Source organism: Camelus ferus, chromosome 1 (assembly GCF_009834535.1).
Source record: "Camelus ferus isolate YT-003-E chromosome 1, BCGSAC_Cfer_1.0, whole genome shotgun sequence".
NCBI classification, from domain to species: Eukaryota; Metazoa; Chordata; class Mammalia; order Artiodactyla; family Camelidae; genus Camelus; species Camelus ferus.
Window position 1 is genome coordinate 36336953 of NC_045696.1, and position 25622 is coordinate 36362574.

Sequence of the window (25622 nt, forward strand, 5' to 3'; positions counted from 1 at the left end):
TATAATGTATAATAATGTACTGAGTCCATTTAACAAAAATAAATAAAAATCATTTTGAAGATCTTGAATTTAAATATATGATAAAATGGAATAAATGTTTTATATATCTCTCAAAACATAATTTGTATTCTTAAAGCATTCTAAAAATATTTTTAAAGTTTTGTAAATCCAGGTGGCTTTTAACAAGTATAAATGCCTATTTTGTTATATGCTGCATTTTTATTCTTAATTATTATGAATTATGACAGTTTCACACAATAAAAATAATTTATATCAGTATGCTGTTTTGCTTTTCATTTGATAAACTTAAATGGTTTCTTTTTGGTAATAAGTGCCAAGTGAAGGAGCAGAATTCATCTAATTTGTGAATTTACCTGTGAATAGCCCAGAGACATTCAACTATGGAATATGCCATTGTATTTGCAGCTGATCTGTTAACCACATGTCCTTTTACTGACAATATTTTATTTCATTTGATACTTGGTTCTGTATGCTATGCTATTCACATTACTCATTTTCTTCCATTCCACACTAAAGAAATACTGTATGCTTCCAGATGGCAAAAGCTTATCAAAGCTTAGGGGCAGGGCATGTTTAGTGGTAGAGTGCATGCTTAGCAAGCACAAGATCCTGGGTTCAATTCCCAGTACTGCCATTTAAATAAATAAATAAAACCTAATCTCCACCTCACCCAAAAGTGAAACTGCTTATACAAATAAAGCTGGAGCTTATAAATTTTGTTATCCTTGCCTTTGCTACCTAAGTTTTTCGCTAACTGGAATACACTTTGCAGTTGAGATTCTGCTAATACTAACCTTCTAATTTATCAAGAAATACATTCCAGCTGATAATAAATTCATATACTTCAAAACTTACATTTAAGTATGGTAAAAACTATCAAAACAGCAATAATCCATTGTCTTTGTGGAGGCATAATAAGAGAAGTCTGGTTTTTTGAGAAAAGAGTTCTCAGATATGAATTTTCTTTAATGAAAGTGATCAGCTAAATTAAAGGGAAAATATGAAGAAAATAATTTGCTAATTTTGAGCATGAGTTGTAAGTTCCTTTTTTGTGCTGATGAGGAAACAGTATGACCTAGGTAAATGAATCAGTGGTCTCCAAATTTGATACATCCTTTTCAGTACATATTTTTAGTATACATTAAATATAAAGTTACTGTATTAGTTTGCTAGTGCTGCTGTAACGAAGTACCACAAACTGGGTGGTTTAAACAACAGAAATTTATTTTCTCAGTTCTGAAGCCTGAAAGTCCAAGATCAAGGTGTTGGCAGGCCTTGTGGGAAACCTCTCTCCTTGGCTTACAAGTGGCCTCCTTCTCCCTGTGTGCTCACATGGTCTTTGCTCTGTGTGCATTTGTTGCTAGCTAATGTCTCAGGGTATCCAAATTTCCTTTTAATAAAGACACCAGTTAGATTGGATTAGGACCACCCTAAACGACTCCTTTTAATCACCTCTGGAAAGGCCCTGTTTCCAAATACAGCCAAGCTCTGAGGTATGGGGGAGGGAGGTGGTGGTGGCGGAGGGGTGGGGAGGGTGGGAGGGTGGAGTTAGGTCAACATAGGAATTTTGAAGGGAAAGGGAGAAGTTTCACTTTTGTTTGTTTGTTTTGGGTTTTTTTGGTTTGTTTTGGGGGGGAGGTAATTAGGTTTATTTAATTTTTTAAGAGGACTTTTTTGAACCCCAGATCTCCTGCATGCTGAGCATGTGCTCTAGCACTTGAGCTATATTCTACCCTCTCAGCTCTTAGCAGTTATATACATATTCTATCATACTTTGTACATATACCTCCCTAAATTTTTTCAAAGATTAGAAAAAATAAAATAAAAATACAAGTTGTTATATTTACTTCTGAGTCCCAGTCTGCCAGAGTTTGTACATACCACTTTGAAGGCCTATAATTTAAAAAATGAGAGCCTCAGCTAACTATCTACTCACCTAAAGCCTATAACTACGCTTTGTTCTCTTGCTTTGATGATAAGTTTCTCTGTTGTGTTTTTCTGCCATCCAGTTTAAGGAGCTAACACTCTTGATGTCAGATTATTTTACTACAAACCCTGTCTTTATCTTTTGACACATATATCTCTATATGAACATGAAGGGCTTTGAGAGCTGTTTTATATAATTATGAAAATTCACTAAAAAGTTTGTTCTGTAACACTTCTTGTATCAAATGATTTCACAATAAAATTGAGCATGTAAAAATTAATTTCCAGCTTAGCAGTAAGTCCTTATTAAGCTGCCTCATTCTTTAACACTATAATGATAACAATAATAATAACAATCTTAAAACCATAGTACAATTTCTGGTATTTTGTGTCAGCTTAATTTCTTATGTCTACAGTGGGTTTAAAACAAGTTGGCCTCTAACAGTTTCTACTCGTAAAAGCTCAATGTGAAAAGAAACTTTGTTTATTCTTCGGTAGCAATTTGGTGTCAGGGAGTGGAAATCCATTAACATTCTCATGATATACTAATATTGATTCTAGATGGGTTAATGGGTTAAATGTGAAAGGTCAACCTGTAAAGAAAAAAGAAAGGAACAGAAGTAACTCCCTTCTGTGGGAAGAAATTTGCAAGCAATGAAGTAAATTACAAATTCAAACAGTTGACTGCATAAAAATTCACATTTTTTCCACATTCAGAATCTAATGGTGATAAGAAAAATTGACAAAGTACTTGAAAATGTGATATGGTAACATCTGTAATATAAATTAAAATAACACTAAGATAGCTATAGATAAGTGAGTATGAGCAAGTAATTTACAAAAGAAATATGATACTAGTAAGATTTGAAAACTTACCCAGAATAAGGACATAATTAAAAAATTGTATTATCAGACTTACAAAGATTTATGAGCAAAAATGTTTATCAAATAATAATAATATAGCTAGTATAATCTCCATACCTTCAAATACTATGCAACTTGTAGAAATTATGTACTGTAGGAAGAATTTTTAATATAAGAAAATGCCTATAAAAGCAGAAGAGCATACATTATACATAGTTTGATCAACCTTGAAAATGCATAGAGAAATATACCAAAATATTAATAGTGATTATCTCTAGCTGTGTTATACATGATTTTCATTCTTATAGGCTTTAAATTTTGGTTTCTTCAATGAGCATTAGTTTATTTAAAAACCAGAAAATAGAAATATGCTAAAGAAATTACAAAAGAATAAAATAGAACTAATACGACCTCTTTCCAAGCATAACATATCCTCTTTCCCTAATAGAAAAATAGTACATACGATTTCTACTACCACCTTAAAAGTTTTTTATATGTCTACACTGAAAATAGATTACTCTTTTAATTCATTAAATGAAACAATTTGTAATGAGTACAGAAAAAATAAATTATGAAATTTCTTACAGGCTGAAATGTAAACTAACGACTTTTCCTTAAACACACAACGAACTAATGCATTTAATCATCTCACATCTTAATAATATATTTTCTTTTGCACAAAATTTAAATTCATTTAAAAATTATTGGGCAACTTGTTTAAATAAATAAAATATATTAGGCTTCAAATCACATTAGGAGTAATGAAGTTTATCTTTTTACATGATCCTAAGATTTGCACCTATGATATACACTTATACTGATATTTTAAGCATCAAGGGTGTCAAAATGATGATGTTCATTAAATATTGGGAACTACGTTAAGCACTGACTTTCTGATAAATTGCTGATTGATGTTAACAAGGTAGCAAATAAAAAATACCACTAAAAAAGCAAATAAATTGCTATTCCTATCAGAATGGGTGTTAACACTCAACTCTCCTGAGAACTAGTAACCCTTCCGTTAGTAAATGTGGGTGAGGAGGGTCAGGTCATTTTGGTCGTCAGGCATTTGGTATCAAAACTTGATAATCACGAAGATCAAGATAATAAAGTAGCTAACATTTGGGCATTTACTGTTTCCTAGTCTGTGCAAAGCGCTTTACCTGTGTACTTCAGTCAGTTGAACCCTCCTCCTTAAAGAGAGAGATTGTTCCAATTGGCCATCTCTAGGCAATGCTTGAATATTTTTCGTCATATCCATTATTTTATCTTGAGTTCTGAATATTTGGGCTAATGGGGGTCTTCGGATTTGGTAGATTAGCTCCGTAACTAGCTTCACCTCTGAGAACATCTTAAAACGACGATCGTACTACAAGCCTAATAGGGACAAACATCCCCAGTCGTTCTGAGCCCCAAGGACACAGCAGAAAAGATTGTGAAAGGCGTGTCTATCTAAGCACCGGCCGCCCAAAGTTCCGCCTACAGGGTCTCGACCACGCCCCCGGGAGTAGGTGGTCACCGCCTTTTTCAGCCACCCGCCAGAGTAACCTTGCGCTTGACTCTCGAGAGACCTAGGTCTTTTGGCGAGATTTCGATAAGTCCCGCAAATCAGTATCTCGCGAGATGTTGAGTCGGAAACGTGAGGGATAGGAGAGAAGTCCGGCGAAATTCGTAAGGCGGGCTGTTGTTTTTGTTCCCTGCAGGCTTTAGATGCCCAGCGGTATTGGTTTCTTGTTTGACCTCTCCTGACTGGAAGATGTTGACCCGGGTGAGGGTTGGGACCCAGCCGGGTGCCTCTGACTGAACTGCACACTTCTTTACTGACCGGCATGGCGGGGGAGAGGGCTGGGACGGGGGCACTTCTTGATCTCTGGGTTTCTCTAGCTTCAGTCCAGAGCTCTGGAATAATGCTGTTTTTTTGACGCTTGCTAGTTGCATACTCTGTCCGTTTTTCCCGAGACTCACCTTCTCCTCAGATAACCTGTCTGCAGTCCAGGCTGCGGGCTTTAATATATCCATTACTTTCAGCTTTGAGCAGAATGCAAGCTCCTGCAGGACTGTCACTGCCCTATCCTGGAAACTTAGAACGATTTCTGTTACATAGAAGGCCCTCGATAAACTTTTCCGGGATTAGTACATGAGATAGAATTGTAAGGAAGTTTCCGCAGGAGACCAGAGTGACTTTTTCTAAATAAACTTTATTTTGGAATAATTTTATATTTACAAAAAAGTTGCAAAGATAATGCAGTTATCATATGCTTTTCACCCACTTCTCCCTGATGTTAACATCCAGAGTGGCTTATTTAAATTTTGTTCCTTTGACGTATAGTCCTCTGTTAACACCAGGATTCTGCTTCAACCTTTGCTTTACATTTGAGCAATAGTCATTTGGAGAAACCTTTTTTCATAAGTAGATAAGAGTATTGTAATACAGTTTTGTTATGTGTGAGGTACAGCTCCTGTGTCAAGAACTAGTAATTATCCAAAAAAAAAAAAGTGTTTTTATCTTAAGAAAAGAAGACTTTGCTAATGTTGAAGTTCAATAAATTTATAAATCAGTGTGTCAGCAACTTTTTCTTATCATCATAGCTGAAAGCAAAATCAGAGAGGAAGCTTGCAAAACAGATTTGCAAAGTTGTATTGGATCATTTTGAAAATCAGTATTCCAAAGAACTTGGAGATGCCTGGAATACAGTAAGGTTAGTATAATTCATCTCGATGCTTTATGATAGAACAAGAAATAAACCCTTCTTGAGGAGGGGTGCTGTGAAGATAAAAAATAAAGGACTCTAAACCTGGCTGCCATTTCCTGCTGAGGCTTCAGAAGGGGTGAATGAGGAGGAAATAGACTGAATCATAGGGAGATGAAAGAGGAGAAAGAAAACTTTGTAGTGATCGCACAAATTGTTCTGCCCTTGCCTTGTGCAATTGCTTTGATCTTTGAAATAGGAATGCCCACCACTTTGACAAAATTAATTCTACTGTAACAGAAAAATTTTAAAGGAAACTTTTGAGGATATTTGACTAGTTTCTGAAATTCAGAAGACAATGCAACAAGTCTTTAAAGCCAACACTGCTTTATCTTAGCTAATGTCATTTTATTTGGTAATCATGTTTCTTCCCTATGTATATAGCTGGCTATGTCTTGAACACACGTGTTAACACACACACGTTATTTAAATGTATTATAGAAAACAAATAAATATTTAATGCATGGATGTGAGAGAAGTTTAATTTGTATGTTTAGTGAGTTTTGCCTCTGGTATGTTACTCTGTTCTTTACACTGAGTGCTTGATACATTATACCCTGTGACATACAAAGAGCAAGACGGTCCCCATGTCCAGTTTGCTGACAGTCTGGTGTTCATGGGGGAGGAGGAGCATGATTAAAACTATATAAGCTGCTAATTCCATGAGTATCCTAATAGAAATAGTCAGGAGTACCTAGTTTTACCTGAGGGAAGCCAGGTTTCTTGGTGACTTAATAAAGTATAAGGTGGTTCTGAGATAATTTTAAACAAATGAAGCTGTTTTAGAAACGTAAATACTGTAATGTGAAAATGTAGCTTGAAGTTTTATCTCAAGACTAAATCTTTAAATGTGTGTCTTCTATCACAGAGAAGAAAAAGGAATAAATAGTGGAGTGTGTAATTAATTCGTGAGGTTTTCAGTATGCAAAGGTACTCAAATAGAATAGCACAATAACAAAACACTTACTGTGTGCTTATTACGTGCCAGGCAATACTGACTTCATTTGATCCTCAGAAAAACCTATGAGATTTGTTTCCCATTTTTCACTGAAGAAACTGCGCAGAGTTTTAAGTAACTTGCCCAAGTTCACTCAGCTAGTTAAGTGGGAGAGCTGGGATTTGTGCCCAGACTCTCTGGTTCATAAACTCCCACTGCTAACCCGTATTCTATATGCCTCTCATATCTGGAATGTAATTAGGCATAAATGGATGATTTTTAAAAAAACAGATTTCAAGAGATATATTGTCTTCAGATTTTATAGTAATCTGGCTATTCATACCCTAATGTAATGAGTTACTTTTCTATTTAATGTGCTCAGACAGTTATAAATTATCATTTGACCCTAACCAAAATGAGCAGTGAACCTCAAATCCATTTGATTAGCTGTGCCTTCTGCTTCATCTGCCTTTTTGTTGGGTTTTCATGGTAGTTTAAGTTTTGCATAAACATGTGCTAAATTTGCCATAGGCAAAATAAAGGCTTTCTCAGCTTAGAAAGTACTCTGTGCATGCAGGAAGGCATGGGGAAATGAAAACAAATATTTTTGGCTTTTAATCATTTATTTGAAAGACATAGTACTGTGTTTGCAGAGCTATGTACTTCCAGAGAAAGGAGAGTGCATTACTTAGAAAGTAATTTACTCAATAGTCCTGTAATAGTAGGGACAATTTAGTATTTATTTTAATTTTATTTTGTAAAAACCCTCCTCGCCATTGCCCTCTGAGCAGCCCTTTGGAGTTGGGGTTTACCTTGGTTCCGTTTTTGCCCTACTTGTCCTCATGTTCTCTTTCAGGTGAGCCCATTCTTGGCATGGCTGTAAACTTCCCTCAGTATGCTGTTGTCTCAGGTGGTGGGGTCCTTCCCAAACTTCAGCCCCACGCTTCTAAGTGTTTCACTTCACTTAGTTCCACAGCAGGAAAACTCAAAAGCATATTCTGATTTTTCCTTTCCAAGCTTATGTTGCCATTTGCTACTTGCGTATTCTATCTCAGTGGAAGGTATCATTATCAGTCTCATTTCCTCTTTCCTCCTCCACGCTTCACTACCTTTGTCATAAAGAATGAACCTTATTCAAAAACAGGTCTGACATTTGCCCTCAGCTCCTTGGAGGTGATCTGTAAGCCCTTGGAGTGTCCTGCTCAAGAGTGTCTTTGTTTACCTGGGGGCTTGGGCAACATGAGAAAGTCTAGCAATGTGATTTATGGTGGGGGTTCTGGGCCACTGTGTTAGCTAGGCCTCCCACCTCCTACCTCCCGAGGGACTCTAGCCTAAAAAGATCAGTGAGTGGGCAGTCACTCATGCTTGTGTGACTGAGCCCAGTGAAATCTAGACACCAGGACTCCCTGGTTGGCAGTGCTCCTATGCGTATTGTCACACATTGCAGGGAAAAGTTACCCTTGTCCATGATTCCACCGGAGGACAAGTGGAAGCTTTATGCTTTGAACGCTTGTGCCTCTGCGTCACACATCTCTTACCTTGACAGATTTTAACCTGTATCTTTTCTCCATAATAAACCTCAACCATAAGCATGGGTCTAACGGTGAGTTCTGTGTGTCCTTCTATTTAATAATCAAGCCCAAGAGTGGTCTTGGGGACCCCGAACTGTGTGCTGCCACCACACACCACTGCCCTGCCCCCATCAAAATCTAAATGCCCGCCAAATGCTTTTGCTTTTATATGAGAAGTTTCTTACTTTGGATCTCCTGCTTATCCTCACTGTTCCTGTTTAGCTGGGCCTTCGTCATTTCTTACCTGGCATATTGCAGCAGCACTTTTCATAGTCGCCCACCTTTAGTGTTTACTTATTTGAGCAACCACTTTTTTGGCACAATATGGCAGGCAATGTTCTTATCACTTTACAAATAATGACATAATCTTCTGTATAACCCTTGAAGATGGCTGTTATTATCTTCATTTTACAGGTAGGAAAGCTGAGGCATATAGAGGTTAAGTAATTTGCCCAGTGATACACAGCGCACATTTGGAAAAGCCCTGGGAATTTGTCTTACCCACTTTTGTTGTGCTGCTTCTCAGTGCTGCCGTATTCCATTGTGTCCCTCCTGGAGTACGAGCCTCCTTTGTTCCCCCACTGTCTGCAGTGTTACATTTGGACTAAACATCTTATCGTGACTAGACAGACTTTTGGGACTTAATATGTTGCTCCCTCTGCCAGGAATGACCATCTCCTTTCTTTCTGTACAGTGGTTAAAGTGTAGGTTCAAATCCCACCCTTGCATCTTGTAACGTGACTCAGGAAAGTTATTTTAACATCTCTGTGTCTCCTACCCTTGTGTATAAAAAGGGAAAAATTCTGTGTTTCATATAATTATTTGGAAAGATAAAATAAATTTACATATATACAAAGTATTTAGAATATTGACATATAGTAAGCCCTTGATACATGTTAGAATTATTTTTATTACTATTACTATTACTAACTAATTCTTCATCAATCTGCCCCATATACACTTGGCAAAATTAGTTCTGCCCTTTGTGTTTCCATTGAATTTTGTTGATACAGCTGTTGTAATTCTTTCAAGACTGTTATTGTCATAATTTAATAACTTGCTTGTCTCTTTGGCAAAGGAGGGTCAGGAAGAACCAATTCCTAAGACTCATGTGCAAGCCATCTACTTAATCACAATTTAGGCCTTATTTATATGCCAGACGTTGTGCTGAGCACAATGGATTATATATATTCTGCCTTCAAATATATATGAGGGGAAGATTAATTGGAAATGTTTACAAACTTTGGAAATTTTGTGTGCACTTTGTGGAAAGCAAGGAAAAAAAAAAAAGGGTTGGGGGAAACATGGTTAATTCTGGCCTGTCTGTAAATTTTTTTTTTTACCTTCTCCTTATTAATCCAGAGTTCACATAGTTCACATATAGAGGAAGACATAAATAACCAGATTGCATTACCAGAATCTGTGAAGAGGGGTGTAGTGGGCTGGTTGGGGAAAACAAATGAACTAGTACCTCAATTTCTATTTTGTCCCTTATGTTGACTTTGCACACATGTTCAATCTTAATTTGTGAAACTACCCTGTGAGTAGTAACTTTTAGACCCCTTTAAAGTGAGAGGTTAGAAAAATTGCCAGGTGTCTCAGTTTATGGCCAGTCCAAGCTTGTGACTTGAAAGCCTGTGCCTTTTCCTCTACCAAGCATGCTTCTGTGAAGGGTTTGGAGTCCCAGCCTTGTGTATGCACACATCTCCTGATGTAAGGGACATAAGGACTTCTTGTGTGCAGTATTTTCAGCCTTTTTTTGTCTCCACCAGAAACACAAACCTTCCCTCAACGCTTCCTGAGATACTGTGGCTAGAAATAGGGACATAGATTGTCCTTCTATGAGAGACAAGGAGGAAACAACACCAAGAAAGAATAGGAGGCAATCAATTCATCATTAGAATCTCTGAATAATAAAAATAAAATAATTGGAAAACATAATTTTGATATACTTCCATGAATTGGTTTATTCTGATTTCTAAACCAGGCTTAAAATGATTGAATGAGTGCCCTCTAGTGGATAATGATAGTAATAAAACAAAAGGGATTTCTATTTTTTAAACACGAACATTTAGTTGATTTTGTAATCTGCAGTTATACCAATTGTGCTTAACATTGTCTAGACAAAATGATTCTTTATCCTCATCATTACATAGGAAGGTAGAGAATAGAATAGTAAGGTAAAGTAATAAAAATCACAGAAAAGTTGAAAATCATTTTATCATATATCAGACATTGTCCAAATAATATATTATGCAATTTTCAAGGGATATGTGAGCACAGGCAAGTTAGAGCCATCGACTTCCAGATTCTCAGCTTTCACATGTGCTCTTCCAGATGACTCTGCTTCTCTGTTGCCTGAGGGGGACTTACTCTCCTTTCCCAACCTGCCCGTCTGCGGTTGTCTTTGTCCCACTTTACAGAAGGGGGTGCACTTTCATCATCCTGTCTCTTCCTCACTGCATTCCTCTGGGCTGTCAGGAACTCCCCCTGCCAGAGACTATTGGACTATCACTGTAAGGGTTTAGAAAGTAAATGACTAACGACTAGCAAACTCTTTCCTGACACGTCAGACAGTTTCCAAGTTTTGCTTTCAACAAAAATAAAGGACTTCCAATTGAGTTGTCAGCTAATAGATCATTTAAAATATTTTTGAAGATATGTCATTTAGTGATTTGAGATTATAGCTCAAAAAGAAGTTTAACAAAAAGGAGACATTGCTTTAACAAAATGTATTTAATTCTTACCTACTTATTTAAGTGAAGGTTTCTCTCAGCCCTTCTACAAATACAAAATAGGAATAAAATTGATGTTGAACCCTGATCATTAGAGCACTGACAATATTCATTCTTGGATATATGGGGGGGGAAGCTCATTTCATTAAGAGATACATTGCTTATGAATTTTTCCTTTTTATGTTTAAATAATTATCAAATCTGTAAGTTATTTTGATCAATTGTGTACAAACAATTTTATTGATAACTGAATCCAGAAGTTACTATTTTAACACTTAGACCTTTAAGGCTACAGTGAAAACAAATTTAGTATATACATGTGTGTATGTGTGTGGGAGAGAAAAAGAGAAATATAATAGGGTAATAAGGATGAAAAGCACAAAAATATATTAGGATAAAGTTATATGAGGAAATATAATGTAAATAAAAGGAAAAGGAACAGAGTAAAATTTCCACCTGTTCAAGAAGACTCAGTCCATGAATTTTTAAATGGACAGTGATGGGTTTCAGAATTAGTCTGGTATTTAGGTTCCACTGGATACATTTTAAAAAGCAGTGTAATTTATATCTTAAAATGTCAATCTTTACAGTATGCTGGAAATTACATCCTTAAACATATGAGGAAGATTTTGATTTCAGCTTAAAATGTTCCAGAGGGTATATAGTTTTTTCGAAATGGTATCAGTGGATATACTAGCAAAACCTTTGCAGGTCACTGACCTTGGAGGTCCCAGTTCTGCTGTCTGCTGGTGTACTTGAACTTCTGGCCTTGGAGTCCAGTAAGGGGAGCATTTCAGGCTCCTCCTCGTGAATCTTGGGAGGAGATACGGAATGTGGTGCCTGGCCAGTGTCTCCCTGAGCCTTTTCATGTGTACTCCCTCCACTGTCTGCTGGGCTACTGGCCCATCCGTCAGAGCTTTTGAAGTGAGTAGCCACTAGACCACCAGCACCAGGACATCATCCTACCAGTGTAATCACTGGGGGGTCTGTGTGTGTGTGTGTGTGTGTGTTTGGGGGGAGAGGAGGCTGCTGGCAGGTGGATGCAGGGGGAGCTGAGATCCACATTAATACACAGCTTTGCTTTCTCAGGGCTGGGAAGCACCAACCTGGGCAGCCTTAGCAGTCACTTCTTTGAGTTGGTCCTGCTGCAGCTGGTCCTCAAGGGCTGAGTTTGTCAAGCTGTTCCCACTGTTAGAGGCAATAGACCACTTCAGGGAGACTGGGGCCACTGGCAGTAGGTGAGGGTCAGAGTAGAAATTCTCTTCCCCTTCCTGTTGTATACTACTTGTGCTACTGTACCAGGGCCTCACGCTCCTTTTAGGCTCTAAAGCCAGCGGATTTTGAATCAGGGACTTCTGCTTAAGCAGTAAGTTGCCAAGTCTGAAAGCTTCAGTTAACCTGACCTCTAAAATGGACATAATAGCCACCCCTCATGGTTGTTGTGATGGTAAAATGAGGCAAGCATGCAAAAAGCATATTGTAAGCTTCTGATCAGTAATTTTTGTTAATATTATCAGGGTGAGGTGGGGTGGGGAGAGTGGGTGGTAGATAGAAAGGCTTTCCTGGGGGGATAAAGCCTAAACTGCCCCCTGAGCAGCAAGTAGGAGAGCTAGCCAGGCTGCAAGAGGGTGAGAGAGGAAAGGTCATTCTAGGCAGAAAGAGCAATTGATGCTGAGGCTGTTAAAGGCTAAAGAAAACTTGTTTCAGGAAATTTAGGTGGTTCAGTAGTCAGTTATGGGGGATCAGAAAATGTATTTGTTCTGAGCAAGGCCTTCTTTTATCTAGTTGTTAAAAAATGAGCTAGAATAATTCCTGAAGACTCCTGCCTTACTGTGCCATTGGTACATGTTTTTAAATCTCATGAGGCTCTTCCCGTTAGAATCTTTCCATGACTTCTTATTAATAAGAATTTACAATTTATAAGATAAAATTTTGAAACTTTATCCTATGCTGAACCCATATCATCTTCTGTCACACTAGACTACTTTTAGTTCTGCAAGTGCACTGTCCATCATACCTCTGGGCCTGCACAAGTGCTGTAGCCTTGACCCTGGAACTTCCCTTCTCATTTCGTCATATGGCTAATTTCTCCTCATCCTTCAAGATTTAATATTAGATAATGTATAAGACTCAGTAGTGTTCCTAAACTAACCGTCCTTTTATACAGTAAGGCTAAATGAAATATGCAAGATTAATAACCTTTCACTAAGGGACCTGAAAGAAAATGTGAATAAAGGGAGAAACATATTGTGAAGGTTGGAAAGAGTAAATACAATAAAGATGTTAATTCTCCCCAAATTTAGTGCATTTACTTTAACCCTAGTCAAATTTATAATCTGTCTATATAAATATTTTATGAAATATTTAACTGACCAGCTGTTTCTCATGTTCATCTGAAAGAATAAACATTCTAAAATAGCTTTGGAAATTCTGTAGGAAAAAAAAAATGGAGATTTGCCTTGTCAGATATTAACCAATTGAAAGTATCCAAAGTGTGTTGAAAGTGTTCAACCCTTTGTTAGCTGAGGGATGGACACACGATGTAAGCCAAGCCACTTCAGTCTGTATTAATTAAATTATGTTTTCTGAACATTATTTCCCTTTTGCTACATGACTCAAAATTCTGGACAGATTTTCATCCAGTTTGGAGGGTAAGATTGGGATGGACTGATGTCAGATTCACAACAGTGGCATTCATAGATTTCCCTTTTGGGTCCATTTTAGTGCAGTGGTTCCCAAAGTGTGGTCCTGGGGCTCAGCAGCATCAATATCACCTCAGAGAACTTGCTAGAAATGCAGATTCTCAGGCTCCGCCCCAGACCTCCTGAAACCCCCAGGTCGGGCCCAGCAGTCTTACAGATACTTGATGCATGTTAAAATTTTTGAAGCACATTCTTAAAAAGATTGCCATCTTCCAGTATAGCTGAAACACAAGGCTCCTATGATGCACCACCACGGTGAGAGGCAGCGAAAGGAGAAAGCAATTTCATGTATTAGCCTCAATTGAAATTCACACGGCACACTTTGAGTCACAGGTGTTACATTTCAATCCAGCCATTCCTCACACAGGCAACACCAGAGTGAGTAGCAGCTGGAATTTATTTAATTGACCATGGTTAATGAGGCTCCCAAATAACTCAGCTAGAAAGGTCAGCTGGTAAATAAATTATTTCCTGATGTATCATTTGTCAATTGATGTGATATTGTGATCATCAAAAGATCTAACTGTTGGACCGAATAAAAAGTTAGGAAGTTAGATCTGCTGGGGGATGGGGCGTGGAGAGCCTGCACCATCCATCCATAAGTGATTTTTAAACCATCCTTGGTTTCGTATCATCTGAGCCACTGATTGCCTCATTAACTCTGTTACTGTAGGGTTCAGTGTAGTTAGCTTTCCATACTTTTATCTTCGTCAGAAGAAAAATTTAACCCTTACTCCTTTAAACACCATTTAATGATGGTACTTTTCCCTTCAATATTAATAGATTCAAGTTTCAAATTTTGTCTCTAAGAAACTCTTTCTTGTGCAAAAAGTGGTAGACTAAGATCAATTTTGATGGATTTAGAAGTATGCAAAGACAGGCCATGTTTTTTTGGCAAGATAATCTGCAGGGAGGGACTAGACTGGGGCAAGTGAGGCATTCCTATCTGGTGCAGAATTTAAGGTGCTCCTAAAACTCGATTACCAAGATAAATACTATTTTAGTGACCAAAATTGATACAAAAGAGAAAACACACAATGGACACAATATCAATGTTTTAAATATAGACAGAACCATAACAGTGTTGGGTTGAGCCATATGGGAGCCTGAGGCAAAAGGAAAAGTCAGTAATACTGATATGGCTCTCAAAATCCCAGGTAAGGAAGGTATAAAACTGGGACCACATTCCCTCGCTTAGTAATGTAAAGTATTGCTTTGTACAATATTAATATCCCTTTGTTTTTCTTTTTCTCTCTAGGGGTGTACTAACATCTCCATCATGCTGGCAATATGCTGTCCTTCTTAACCGATTCAGTTTTCCTTTTGAACTAGAGAAGGATTTACATCTGAAGGGCTATCATTCACTCTTTCCAGAGTCTTTACCCTACTATCCTAAATCAGTGAAGTGTTACCTTAGCAGAACTCCTCACAGGATGCCTTCGGAAAGACACCAGCTTGGAAACCTTAAAAAATACTACCTCCTCAATGCCGCCTCTCTCCTCCCAGTACTGGCTCTGGACCTGAGGGACGGGGAGAAGGTTCTGGATCTGTGTGCCGCCCCTGGAGGCAAATCTGTGGCTCTAATGCAGTGTGCTTATCCAGGTAATGTGCTCTTCTTTCCATAATCGACAGCTTTTGTTACAACTATATGTTACAAAATACTTTTAAAGTGTTCAGAGAGAAGTGTAAAATTGACTTTGCAAACTTTAAAAGCCTGAAAACTAGGCCAGTGTGGAATGAAAATTTTAGCTAAGGAAATAGTGTAAAAAACTTTTTTTTTTTTCCCCAGCTACTTAATCCTAGCAGGAAATTTGTAACAAAAATACGTTTTGTGACCACAGATCTATCAAGATAATGTGAATCCTGATAAGCCAATGACAAAGATTTTTTTTTTATTTTGTTACTTTTACACTTGAGAGTCTTGTATTGATATCTTTGTCATACTTCTATGCAACAAAAACATAAACATTTAAAATCATTTTTTGTATCATTGGACCATTAAGTTCTAAGGCAGTTCTGTCCAACAGAAATGTAACATGAAGTACATATGAAATTTAAAATTTTTGTGCAGTCTCAGTAGCAATAGGAAGAAACAGGTGAAATTAATTTTAATTATACATGTAACCCAATAATCCAAAGTATTATTTCAACATGTAATCAAAAGAAAAATTATTAATGAGATATTCTTCATTCTCATTTTCTTACAAAATCTTTGAAATTGGTGTGCATTCTGTACTTATAGCACATTTCAATTTGGACTAGCCATGTTTCAGGTGCTCATAGCCTCATGTGGCAAGTGGATATAGTACTGGACAGTGCAATTCTTAACATTTTAAAAGTTCTTTTGAAATGACTTATCATTACTATTAGTAGTAGTATAAAAATGATGAAATATATATAATATACATTTTTATAAATACTTGTTAAAAGTAATGCATTCATTGTAAATTATTTTCTTTAATGAGACAATGGGACTTTTAAAACATCATTTCTGGTTTCCCTGGATGAAAATTACTCATGGCTAGATGAGACAGGGTTCAGCGTCAATTCCGTCCGGTTGGTGTTTGATGGTTTTGTTTTTGTAAGTGCAAATGCTGTTCACCTAGATAAAAAGATGGAAATGGTGGGGCTTGTATTAGTCTCACTAGTTCTTTAAACTCCTCAGTTATAACCCTGAATCATGTAGATCTCTTTCACTGAGGGGTATTTTAATCATCTACTAGGTGAGCACTCTTTAGGTCTGGTTTTGATTTTGATAAAGGCGAAGGATTGGAAACCATCTCAGTTACAAAAGGCTGTGTCATCTAGTTAGGAGACTCATGCACTTTCTCAGCCCAGGCACCACTGTGTTGTATGCCTCTGTTTGGGCTTTGGAGGTTTCTGTGCCCTGGCACAACTTGTTGTAATAAGATTCCAGATGGTGGAAAGCTTGCTCCTCATTTGTAAAGTTGATGAAGGGCCAGCCACTGTGGAAGGAGAAGCCCTGACCGAGATGTTCTCCTCCTTGAGGAAGTCAGTGATCTGAAAATTCTTTTACAGTTATCCAAGTCATCCCTTAGGAAGTTGTTATGTATCCCCAGGGCATGCATGTTCCAGTTTGAAGACTGCTAATTTATATCTTCCTTTGAGAGCATTCCTGTTGAAATAGATTACAAAATTTTTTATGAGAACTGTGAATCCAGTGTACTAGGCATTGGCACACACATATCAGTTAACTGTATATTTAGGTGAAAACATACTGTGCATTTTCAAATTGCAGTTTAAATTCTGTTACTGAATCTTGCTATACTTTTTATGTGAAAAATCAGAACAAAAGAGATTATTTTGTAACATTTTACTGTTTTTATAATTGGAGCTGAAAATGAAATTTTATGGACTCGGGTTATAGGGAATATTTGCTTTTACCTTCACTCTGTGTTTATTGACAGTACTCTTATTTTGTTTGTTACATCAATTTTGAATGTAAAATTTTTAGTATTGTGAAAGGTGGAAGAGAAATGCCAAATTTGGATACCATTTTGAGGAGAGGGCATTTTAATCCTAGATTATCCTCATTAGTAGGCTATGAATATTTTACGTGCTTATGGTAAGGAAATTCCAGATTAGGAATCCAGAGGCAAATGGGATATATTCTAGGAGTCTGAAGTGGAAAAGAATCTTTCTGTTCTTACATCAAGGGCAATGAACCACAGGCAGTGTTCCAAGTAAAGCAGCCTTTCATCTAAGGAGGGCTAATGATAATGGCTTACTAAGAAGTACAGATGTCTTCATGCTGATGCTCAGAGCCCAAATTAGGTTAGCTACAGTGCTTGAATTTGGAATGCAGAAGCCATGCAAAAAAAAAAAAAAAAAAAAAAAAAAGCTTTTATAAGCAAAACTTAAAATGATGGACTCCACTAAACATGCATTTATCCACCAAATTTCTTTAGATCAGTATTGGCCTTTATTCTGGGCCAAGAGGCTCACAGCTTTGAATGATTGAAAAGCTTATATTTTCAGATGATTAAAATTAGTCTACTTCTCTTCTGGTCCAGCTGCTCCCACCTGTTGGCACAGTGAGGGATTGTCCATTTGTTGTTGTTATCCTTGTTCTGTTTTTGTCAGCATAGCATTTGTAATGTCTTGGTGTTGATAGAAAAAAGATCAAACAATTCTGATTCTAAATAGAAAAGCATTAACTTTCATATAAATAAATTAATTTATTAAGAATGACCCAACTTAATGGAGTGGCTTGATCAACTTTCTTGCTGAGGGCTACATCTATCCAGGCATGAAATTCTCTTTGCTGTCATTGATACCCTTTTCACATCTCCTTAGCCTTTGGTGGTGGAAGATTAGAAGGACTCCTTTCTTTACTGACTTGATTTTGCCCTCCTGCCTGCTCCCTCAAATCTCAAGTTTTTTGCACACCCTACGGGTACCACTTTCGTCTTCCACTTCCTCTGCTAATTCCTTTCTGTTCTTCAGATTTTCACTCAGAAATCAGCTTTCACCAAAAGCCTTCCTAGAACTCCCTGCATTAGGTGCACCTTCTTTTTGGTAATAATAAAAGCCATGACCATTTTGGAACAGGTAGTAAAAAAATAAAACATAAAGCTGAGACTCCAAAATACTATTCCTGAAAAGCAGCAGTGACTTTTTCAGGAATTTGTTAAATTCACCCCCTTTCCTACTTAGATTAAAAAAAAATTGATTTATTTTGGACAATTTAAGCATAAAATTAATTCTGCCTCAATGTAGTAAGTCTTAGTATATGTATGAAACTTGGATTGTGATGCCTTATATTGCACATTTTTAAAAGTTTAACCAATCTAAGACTTTTTCAAATAAAATCTACATCTAGACCAAACAACAGTATAGCATAAAGCTGTATTTCAACTGAGAGTTATTTTAAAATGCTGAATTGAGAATCTTGACTAAAGCTACAATTTAATGAAAAGCTGTCCTGATTTTCAGTTTTAGCAATTTAAATATTCTTTATTATAATGCCGTGTTTCCTGTCAGGTCAGCCACATTTAGTGAGTGCATATTCTGTGCAAGGCATTGGATGGCGAGTCTAGAGCTGTGAAGGATGTAGAAATAACTAAGACTTCTGTTTCCTGTGCTGTGACAAAGTAGGTATTTTAACCAGCCATCCTGCTGAAATTAACAAAAAAAAGTAGGATATAATATTAAAGGAAAACAAAATCTTTTTAAATGCATCAATGATCTCCAAATACTCAGTGGCCAAAATCTAAGAGTTTGGTAACCTTGAATGTAGATTGAGCACTGAAGCAGGCTTTTCACTTGAGAGCATCCACTTCACCTGAAAAATTTGCACGTTGATTTTCATAGCTTCTTGAAAATGTGGGAATAAAAGGCGAAGCCAGAGCCTGCCCTAGTAAAGTATCCGCTAGGAGACTAAGTTACGTAAAGCTGAGACTCCAGAATTCTATTTTTACCATGTTAGGCAAACTAGGAAGAAATTGTCCTCTCTGAGGGACTGAAAGGAATACTGTCTGTCCTCAACTTTGGTGGTGGGGGAGGAGTGGATGTACCCTCTGAAATTTTGTAATCACAAATACACCAACATAGACCATTGTAGTGAAGTTTGCTGAACACTGAATTTAAAGAAACCATCTAGTTGCTGTCAGAGAGGACTAAGAGACTGAGGACTGACCTTTGAGAGTAACAGTGGGAACTAGCATTTAGAGGAATGATGTTTTCCTTGTGCTAAGAAAAGATGACTATCATCCAGAAATATATTCACCAAAATACCCCTGAGCAGTGAAAGTGAAAGGGGCATTTTTTTAGACAAAGAGAGAGCAAGAGCATAAATTTGTCACCAACAATTTTAAAGGAGAAAGGAGAGCCATCCTAGATGGAAAATAGAAGCTACAAAAAGAAATGAAGAGCAAAGAAGGTGGAACTATATGGGGGAAAATCTAACAGTTATTGACTACAGAAGACAAAGATAATATTTTATGCAGTTAAAAAATGTAAGCCCCTATAAATCCTAAATACCATCTAATTTGGGAGGGAGTGTTATAAAAGTCTTACATCTTTTAGGAAAAATGGTGAAGATTGACTTAATTTAGATTTTTCTTTTACATATGCATGTTAAAATCTCTAGGGTTACCACCAAAAGAAACAGAATGTAAAATATTTAAACCAGAAAAAGAGAGAAGTGGAATATAAGATAATTAAGACACAGTTCTTTCCTTTGAGGCTCTTAGTGTCTGTTAGGTAAGGTGGTAACAAGGTGTGCCTTCGGAGGCTGCCTTGCCCCTGGTGTACACACCTCACAGATGTGTTTGACTTAACTTTTCCTACCACCTTTCACCTTAACGCTTGAGCCACTTGAGTTATTAACAGGCTGGGGAAACCCTAGCAAAGGCTCATGCCACCCTGCCGTCGTCTGCTGCTAATGCTGCTGTTGCCACAGACTGAGGAGCCTCCGGATGGGTGCCAGCAGGGAGGCAGAGGTCCCACACCTGCAGTGTTTGCTGCATCAGGGCTAGGGACTCTGGCTTCCTTACTGCTTGCCCAGAGGGGCCAGATAACACAAACCAGGGAGTCATCAACTCTTGGAATGGACTCTAACCACTGAGAGATGGGAGACAGGAAGAAGCTAGTAGATTGCTCTTCCTCCCTATTCCACGAAACCCCAGTTTCTTCCAAGGCTCAGTAATGTCAGACTTTGGGCATATCCTGAGAGACTGAGCAAAGCTGTAGCCAGCTTGATTATGAACCTTCTTATGTCTGTGCTCCCTCCTTGCATGATTTACTTCCTTTTTCTCTCACTCTTGCTTTCCTGGGATTTTACCACTTCCATGATGTAAGCTTTTGTTTTAGACTGTTTTCTAGTGATTTCAGGCTAAGACAAGTGCTTTCAGACACCTACGCATAAGCTGAATTAGTGACTTCTCCAAAAACCACCTGAAATAAACATGTAAATGAAATCAAAAAGAATGTACTACCTGTGCAAATGCAGCTTTAAGGTGATTTTCTACTCTTACCCCCTAACAAAATTGATGCCATCTCCTGAGCTCCTTCCATACGGAAATCTGGAGCCCTGGTAGTAGCAAAGGTAAGCAGTGCACATGGACAGCCTCTGATGACATGAAATATGGTCAGTGCTACAGGAGGGGTACAAATTATGTTTGAGAGATGGTCTAGTCAGTCAGGTTTGGTGGGGCACAGAGTATTGTGGTGAAATAGTTGGGAGAGGGTGGCTAAAATTGAAAGATTCTCTTGAGGTCTCGCCATTACAGACCTTGAATTAAATAAAGCTAGATGTTTGAACTTTATTTAATGGGTGATGGGAAGTCGTTGAAAGTTTTTAACAGTAGAGTGACAATGAGAAAAAGCAATATATGTATAGATATATAGATGTGTGCATGTATACACACACATTTCTGAGCAAAGAGTTTACAAAAATTTTTCCCACTCTGCGTTAGAATTTCACCTTCAGTTAGTTCCCTAGCTTTGTTTCCCTGGTAACCTGACAGAAATTGCCACTTTGTTTCTAGGGAACATTGCTTGTGATAAAAATGACCCTGATTGGTAAAATGTATGTGCACCGGGGAAAAGAATAAATAAACTCTAGAGAGCTGATGGGGATGCCATGCTTTGGGCCTGAGTGCAGTGACTCTTGTAATTGGGCATGTCCCCCGTGGGGATCCCTGCCAGCTGTGCCTGTGGAGTTGTTAAAAGAAGTATTGGCTCCTGTGGGGCATGAGGGTTTTATACCAGGACAACTCCTGCACCTGCCTGATGTGAGTCTCTTCTCACACCTGAATTACCACCTGTGGGGACCACAGCAAAGATTTCCATTAAAGCCTTCTTGGCAAGATGTGATTTCTGTCCTCTGTCAGATGATGCCAGATATGGCCTGTGTGAATGTTTAGTTGAATTAGACCTGTAAATCTAATGGTTGAAAATACGACCTTAAATAAGACCAAAAAAACATAGAAATTATGAAAGTGATATGATTGAATGCAAAAAAATTGTAGGGGGAGGGTATAGTTCAAGTGATGGAGTGCATGCCTAGCATCCATGAGGTCCTGGGTTCAATCCCTAGTACCTCCATGAAAAAAATAAATAAGTAAACCTAATTACTGCCCCCTGCAAAAAAAAAAAAAAATCATGAAACTTATGTATTTAAAAAAATACTACAAATAAATTCAGAAGGCAATTTAGGAAACATATTTGCAAATCAGATCGCAGATAAAGAGTTAATATTAAAAATATGAAAATACGTCTTACCTGTTAATAAAAAAAATATGAATAGTGCAATTGGGGAAAAAAAGGTCAAAGAAGAATAGGCAGTTGACAGAAAAGCAAAACCAATAATGACTAGACGAAAACCAGCTCAATTGTGTTAGAGAGCAAGGATTATATTATAGCATAACAAACCATGTCAGACTAATAGTAACACTGACTTCTTGTGGGAGTTTGGTGGAGGGACAGGGAAATGTTTACTAAAACTAAAAATTCCCCTACCCCAAAGTCTCTTTTCCTCTGGTACCATCCGTAATAATAAAACCACATTACGGAAGGACCCCTTTATGAAAATGCTTATTGACTATTATCCTTACTGACAACAAGAATGAATGCCCAACAATTGGTGATGGTTGAGTAAAGGAGGACATTTATCCTATGTACTATTTAGCAGCCTTTAAACATATCTCTACCAATTAACTTGGTGCTCTTGCCTTTGAAGTATTAGCATATGTGAAGAGTAAGGGACAGAAAAGTGTGTAAATATAATCTTGGGTATGTGGATAATTATATAGCATATGTTTATCAGGTTGATAGTATAGGTTCCTTTTGATGGTGTATTTGGGGAGTTGGGAAGGGGGTAGATGAAGAAAAAGTGGAAAAAATGACACTACAAAAACATATAACTCCATTTATATGCATTTTATATGCAGGTATAGGCATACGGAGATAGGGTATTTTTATTTATTTAAATGTTAAATTGTGCTTATCTGAAGGCAGTGTGTTTTAGGTAATTTTTGATGTTCTTTGTTTATACTTTTAGGCATTTTAAATATGCTTGTATTTAAATATGTATTATATGAAATTTATGTTATTATGTGATAAATATATTAAAATATTTATAAATAAATATTTAAGTAAAGAAAGGCAAAACAACTGTTTTATTAGGGAGAGAACCACTTGCTAAATGCCTGCTATACTGAGAAACAGCATAGATGGTGCTTAGAAGTAGTTAGGGCTCTTGAACTAAGGCACCTGGGTTTCTTGTTCTGTGAACCTGGGCAAGTTTCTTAACCTGTCTTGGCTTCAGTTTCCTGATCAGTAAAATAGAATAATATTAAAATTATCTACCTCACAGATTTGTGAAGGTTAAATGTGTTACTATGTGTAAAGTCTTAGAACAATGCCTAGCCTTCAGTAGGGACTCAAGAATTGTTAGTAATTATTATTAACATTTGTTACTACTTTTACAGTATTATGCTGCATATGTTACTAAAGTGTCACAGTTAATCATTTTTTTCTTCCAGTTTCATTGAGATATAATTGACATACAGTACTATATAAGTTTAAGGTGTAACAGTTTGTAACAGTTAATCTTAACAACTACTTTGTAAGGTACTAGCATAGGGGAAGTAAAATTTCTCCTCTGTCCTGTCCTCTTAGGGCTTCTGGCTGTGACTGACATAAGACAGGGTAACAGGAATAAAGCATACAAATGTTATTCTTTAAAATTTTATGCGTTCATGGGAGTTGCCACAGGAAAATGAAGACCCGAAGAAGTGGCTAGGCCTAAGTGCTTACATACAAGGTTGAATAAATAGTGCCCGTTGTGGACAAGTAACTGAAATATGTGGGGAGAAGAAAGGAAGAGTTATTTTGAACAAAGTCTGTACGCATTTCTCTTGGTCTTGATTCCCTGTCTCTGGTGATAAGGATATTTCTTACCTCCTGGTACAGGGAGGGTATCTTTCACATGGGAGTTCATCTCCTGCTTTCAAGAAGTAAAAAAGGTCAAATGCCATTCCAGTATCTGCTGTTATTCAGACATCTTTCACTCAAAATAATCAATATGCCAAAGCAGCATTTTTGGAGTGATATGCCCCTCACTAGGTACAGTCCTTATTTTACAGGTGAGGAAACTAAGACTCTGAAGAGAGCTAGGTGCCTTCCTCAAAGTCTCACAGCTCATAATCTGAGCCCAGATCTTTCTCGTCATAAAGTCAACAGCACTTTACATGCTTTTTCCCCACATGCCATGCACCTTCCTTTATTTAGAATGAAAGTGTTCTGTTCTGGAAGGAACTTATGTATCATTTACTCTTAAGAGTTTATGATTTACTCTTTACGAACTTCAAGAGAGAACTCTGGGGTATTGGTTGTATAGCACATCTTTAGGAATCCATATTTCTCTGAAGGTTTTCACCGTGAAAATTAAATTTGAATGAGTGAATGGTGAGAGCTTAGGAGAGGCTATGCAGGCATGACTATCTTAAATGTTTTATGAAGTGTGTGTGTGTGCGTGTGCGTGCGTGTGTGTTTTTAAACATATGGGAGTCATAATGTTTACGTCTGAGCCCTATTTCTGTGTAATTACGATGAACCAATTTCTTGCTGAAATGTATTTGATCAAAACTGGAAGTTTAACAGTTCCATTATATTCATTTCAAAACTTTTTAATCCTTTATATTTAGGTTATCTTCACTGTAACGAATACGATACTCTGAGATTGAGGTGGCTGAGGGAGACGTTAGAATCCTTCATCCCACAGCCGTTGGTAAATGTAATTAAAGTGTCTGAATTGGATGGCAGAGAAATGGGAGATGCCTGGCCTGAAACGTTTGACAAGGTACTTTTATTACATTGTGACAGACTGATGGACTCCCAGTGATACCACTGTTCTGTTGCTTTGTTGCTGTTGTTTTCCAGTATGCTTCCAGACACAGCCTGATACAGTTTCTCAGTGCCCTGGGAAATGTTGATAAAGTGAGCATGGAAGCGGTTTTCTTTTGATGGTCAGCATTTCAAAGGAAGCAGTGATGCTGGGACTGGGGATTATGGAATGTTTTTATTTCCAGGTGCCTCAGAGATACTCAGGGAAAGATCAGATATTGTTTGGGTCAGTACACAAACACGTGCACTGTATTGCTTTAATTCAGTAACGTTTCATATCTGGGTATGACAGTTGAAGAAAAAGAGCATTTCAGTAAACTGAAATTGAATTATTAGTTCTTAAAAATAAATGCTGAGAATTCAGAAATACAGTAACGTCTGTTTAAAATGAGTAACTATTGTAAAAGTTCTTGCTGTAGTCATCAAAAATATGACATATTAGTGGACATTAGTAGACTTTTACTCCTCTCAAATCCCCTCCTCACTTAAAAAAAAAAAACTCAAACATTGAAAGTGCACAGGAAATTTTTCTATAAAGTATTAAGAAATGTCATAAAGAACGTGGCATTCTGTATTTTCAGTTTTAAAATAACCATATTTATTTATTTGCTATTTTTTGTCACAATTTGCATATCTTCCCTATATACTTTGTGTCTGAGGATATATTTTCAGTGTATAGTTATATTATATGTCCTTTTTCTCTCTAGGTGTTAGTTGATGCTCCATGTTCAAATGATCGAAGTTGGTTGTTCTCTTCTGATCCTCAGAAGGCAGCCTGTAGGATAAACCAAAGGAGGAATTTGCCTGTTCTACAGATAGAACTCTTAAGGTGAGGGCTATTAATACAAATGTTTATTTTGGTTTCTAGTGTAATTTAAGTAGACATGACAAAACATGACACAGAGAAGCCCCTGAATGGAGAGTTTCCTGTGTAGGTGTCAATAATTAATCCTCCAAAGTCTGCGCCCAGACAATTCTCCACCTTTTTCCTTTTAGCTCTCATGTTGTAATGTCACCTCTGCCCCCAGCCTTGCCCGCTGGATGAAATCTCGTGTTGCTGTGCATTGTCATTTAAAGGACACAGTGATTTTACTGTTGTTTAAAGTCGTTTGCTTCTCAGGACCATCCCAAGCTTAGGGTTCATCACCCTCTTCTTTCACCAGAATATGAGCAGCCCCCCTGTAAGAGTAACTTCGGACCAGGGTGCATTTTTTTTTTAAATGATGGACACATTGTTCTGGAAT

General features: G+C 37.3%; 1 protein-coding gene and 1 long non-coding RNA gene across 4 annotated transcripts in view; one reads left to right on the forward strand and one right to left on the reverse strand.

Moving 5' to 3' along the window:
- Nucleotides 1–1648: 1648 nt before the first annotated feature.
- LOC116663126 lies at nucleotides 1649–4215 on the reverse strand. The gene is made up of 3 exons (XR_004319180.1): nucleotides 3975–4215; nucleotides 2929–2994; nucleotides 1649–2540 (listed from the first exon to the last, which is right to left on the reverse strand). It is a non-coding gene; the product is annotated as an uncharacterized LOC116663126 (long non-coding RNA).
- A 227-nt stretch (nucleotides 4216–4442) lies between these two features.
- Nucleotides 4443–25622, forward strand: part of NSUN3 (NOP2/Sun RNA methyltransferase 3) — a 48353-nt gene continuing 27173 nt past the window's right edge. For 2 of the 3 annotated variants that reach the window (XM_032477714.1, XM_006189302.3), the window contains exons 1-5: nucleotides 4443–4579; nucleotides 5401–5510; nucleotides 14765–15108; nucleotides 24180–24334; nucleotides 25086–25207. In XM_032477714.1, coding sequence (XP_032333605.1) covers nucleotides 4568–4579; nucleotides 5401–5510; nucleotides 14765–15108; nucleotides 24180–24334; nucleotides 25086–25207 — 743 coding nt within the window. In that variant the 5' untranslated portion in view covers nucleotides 4443–4567. The remainder of the gene's footprint in view (nucleotides 4580–5400; nucleotides 5511–14764; nucleotides 15109–24179; nucleotides 24335–25085; nucleotides 25208–25622) is intronic. The other variant, XM_032477727.1, reaches the window with a different exon arrangement.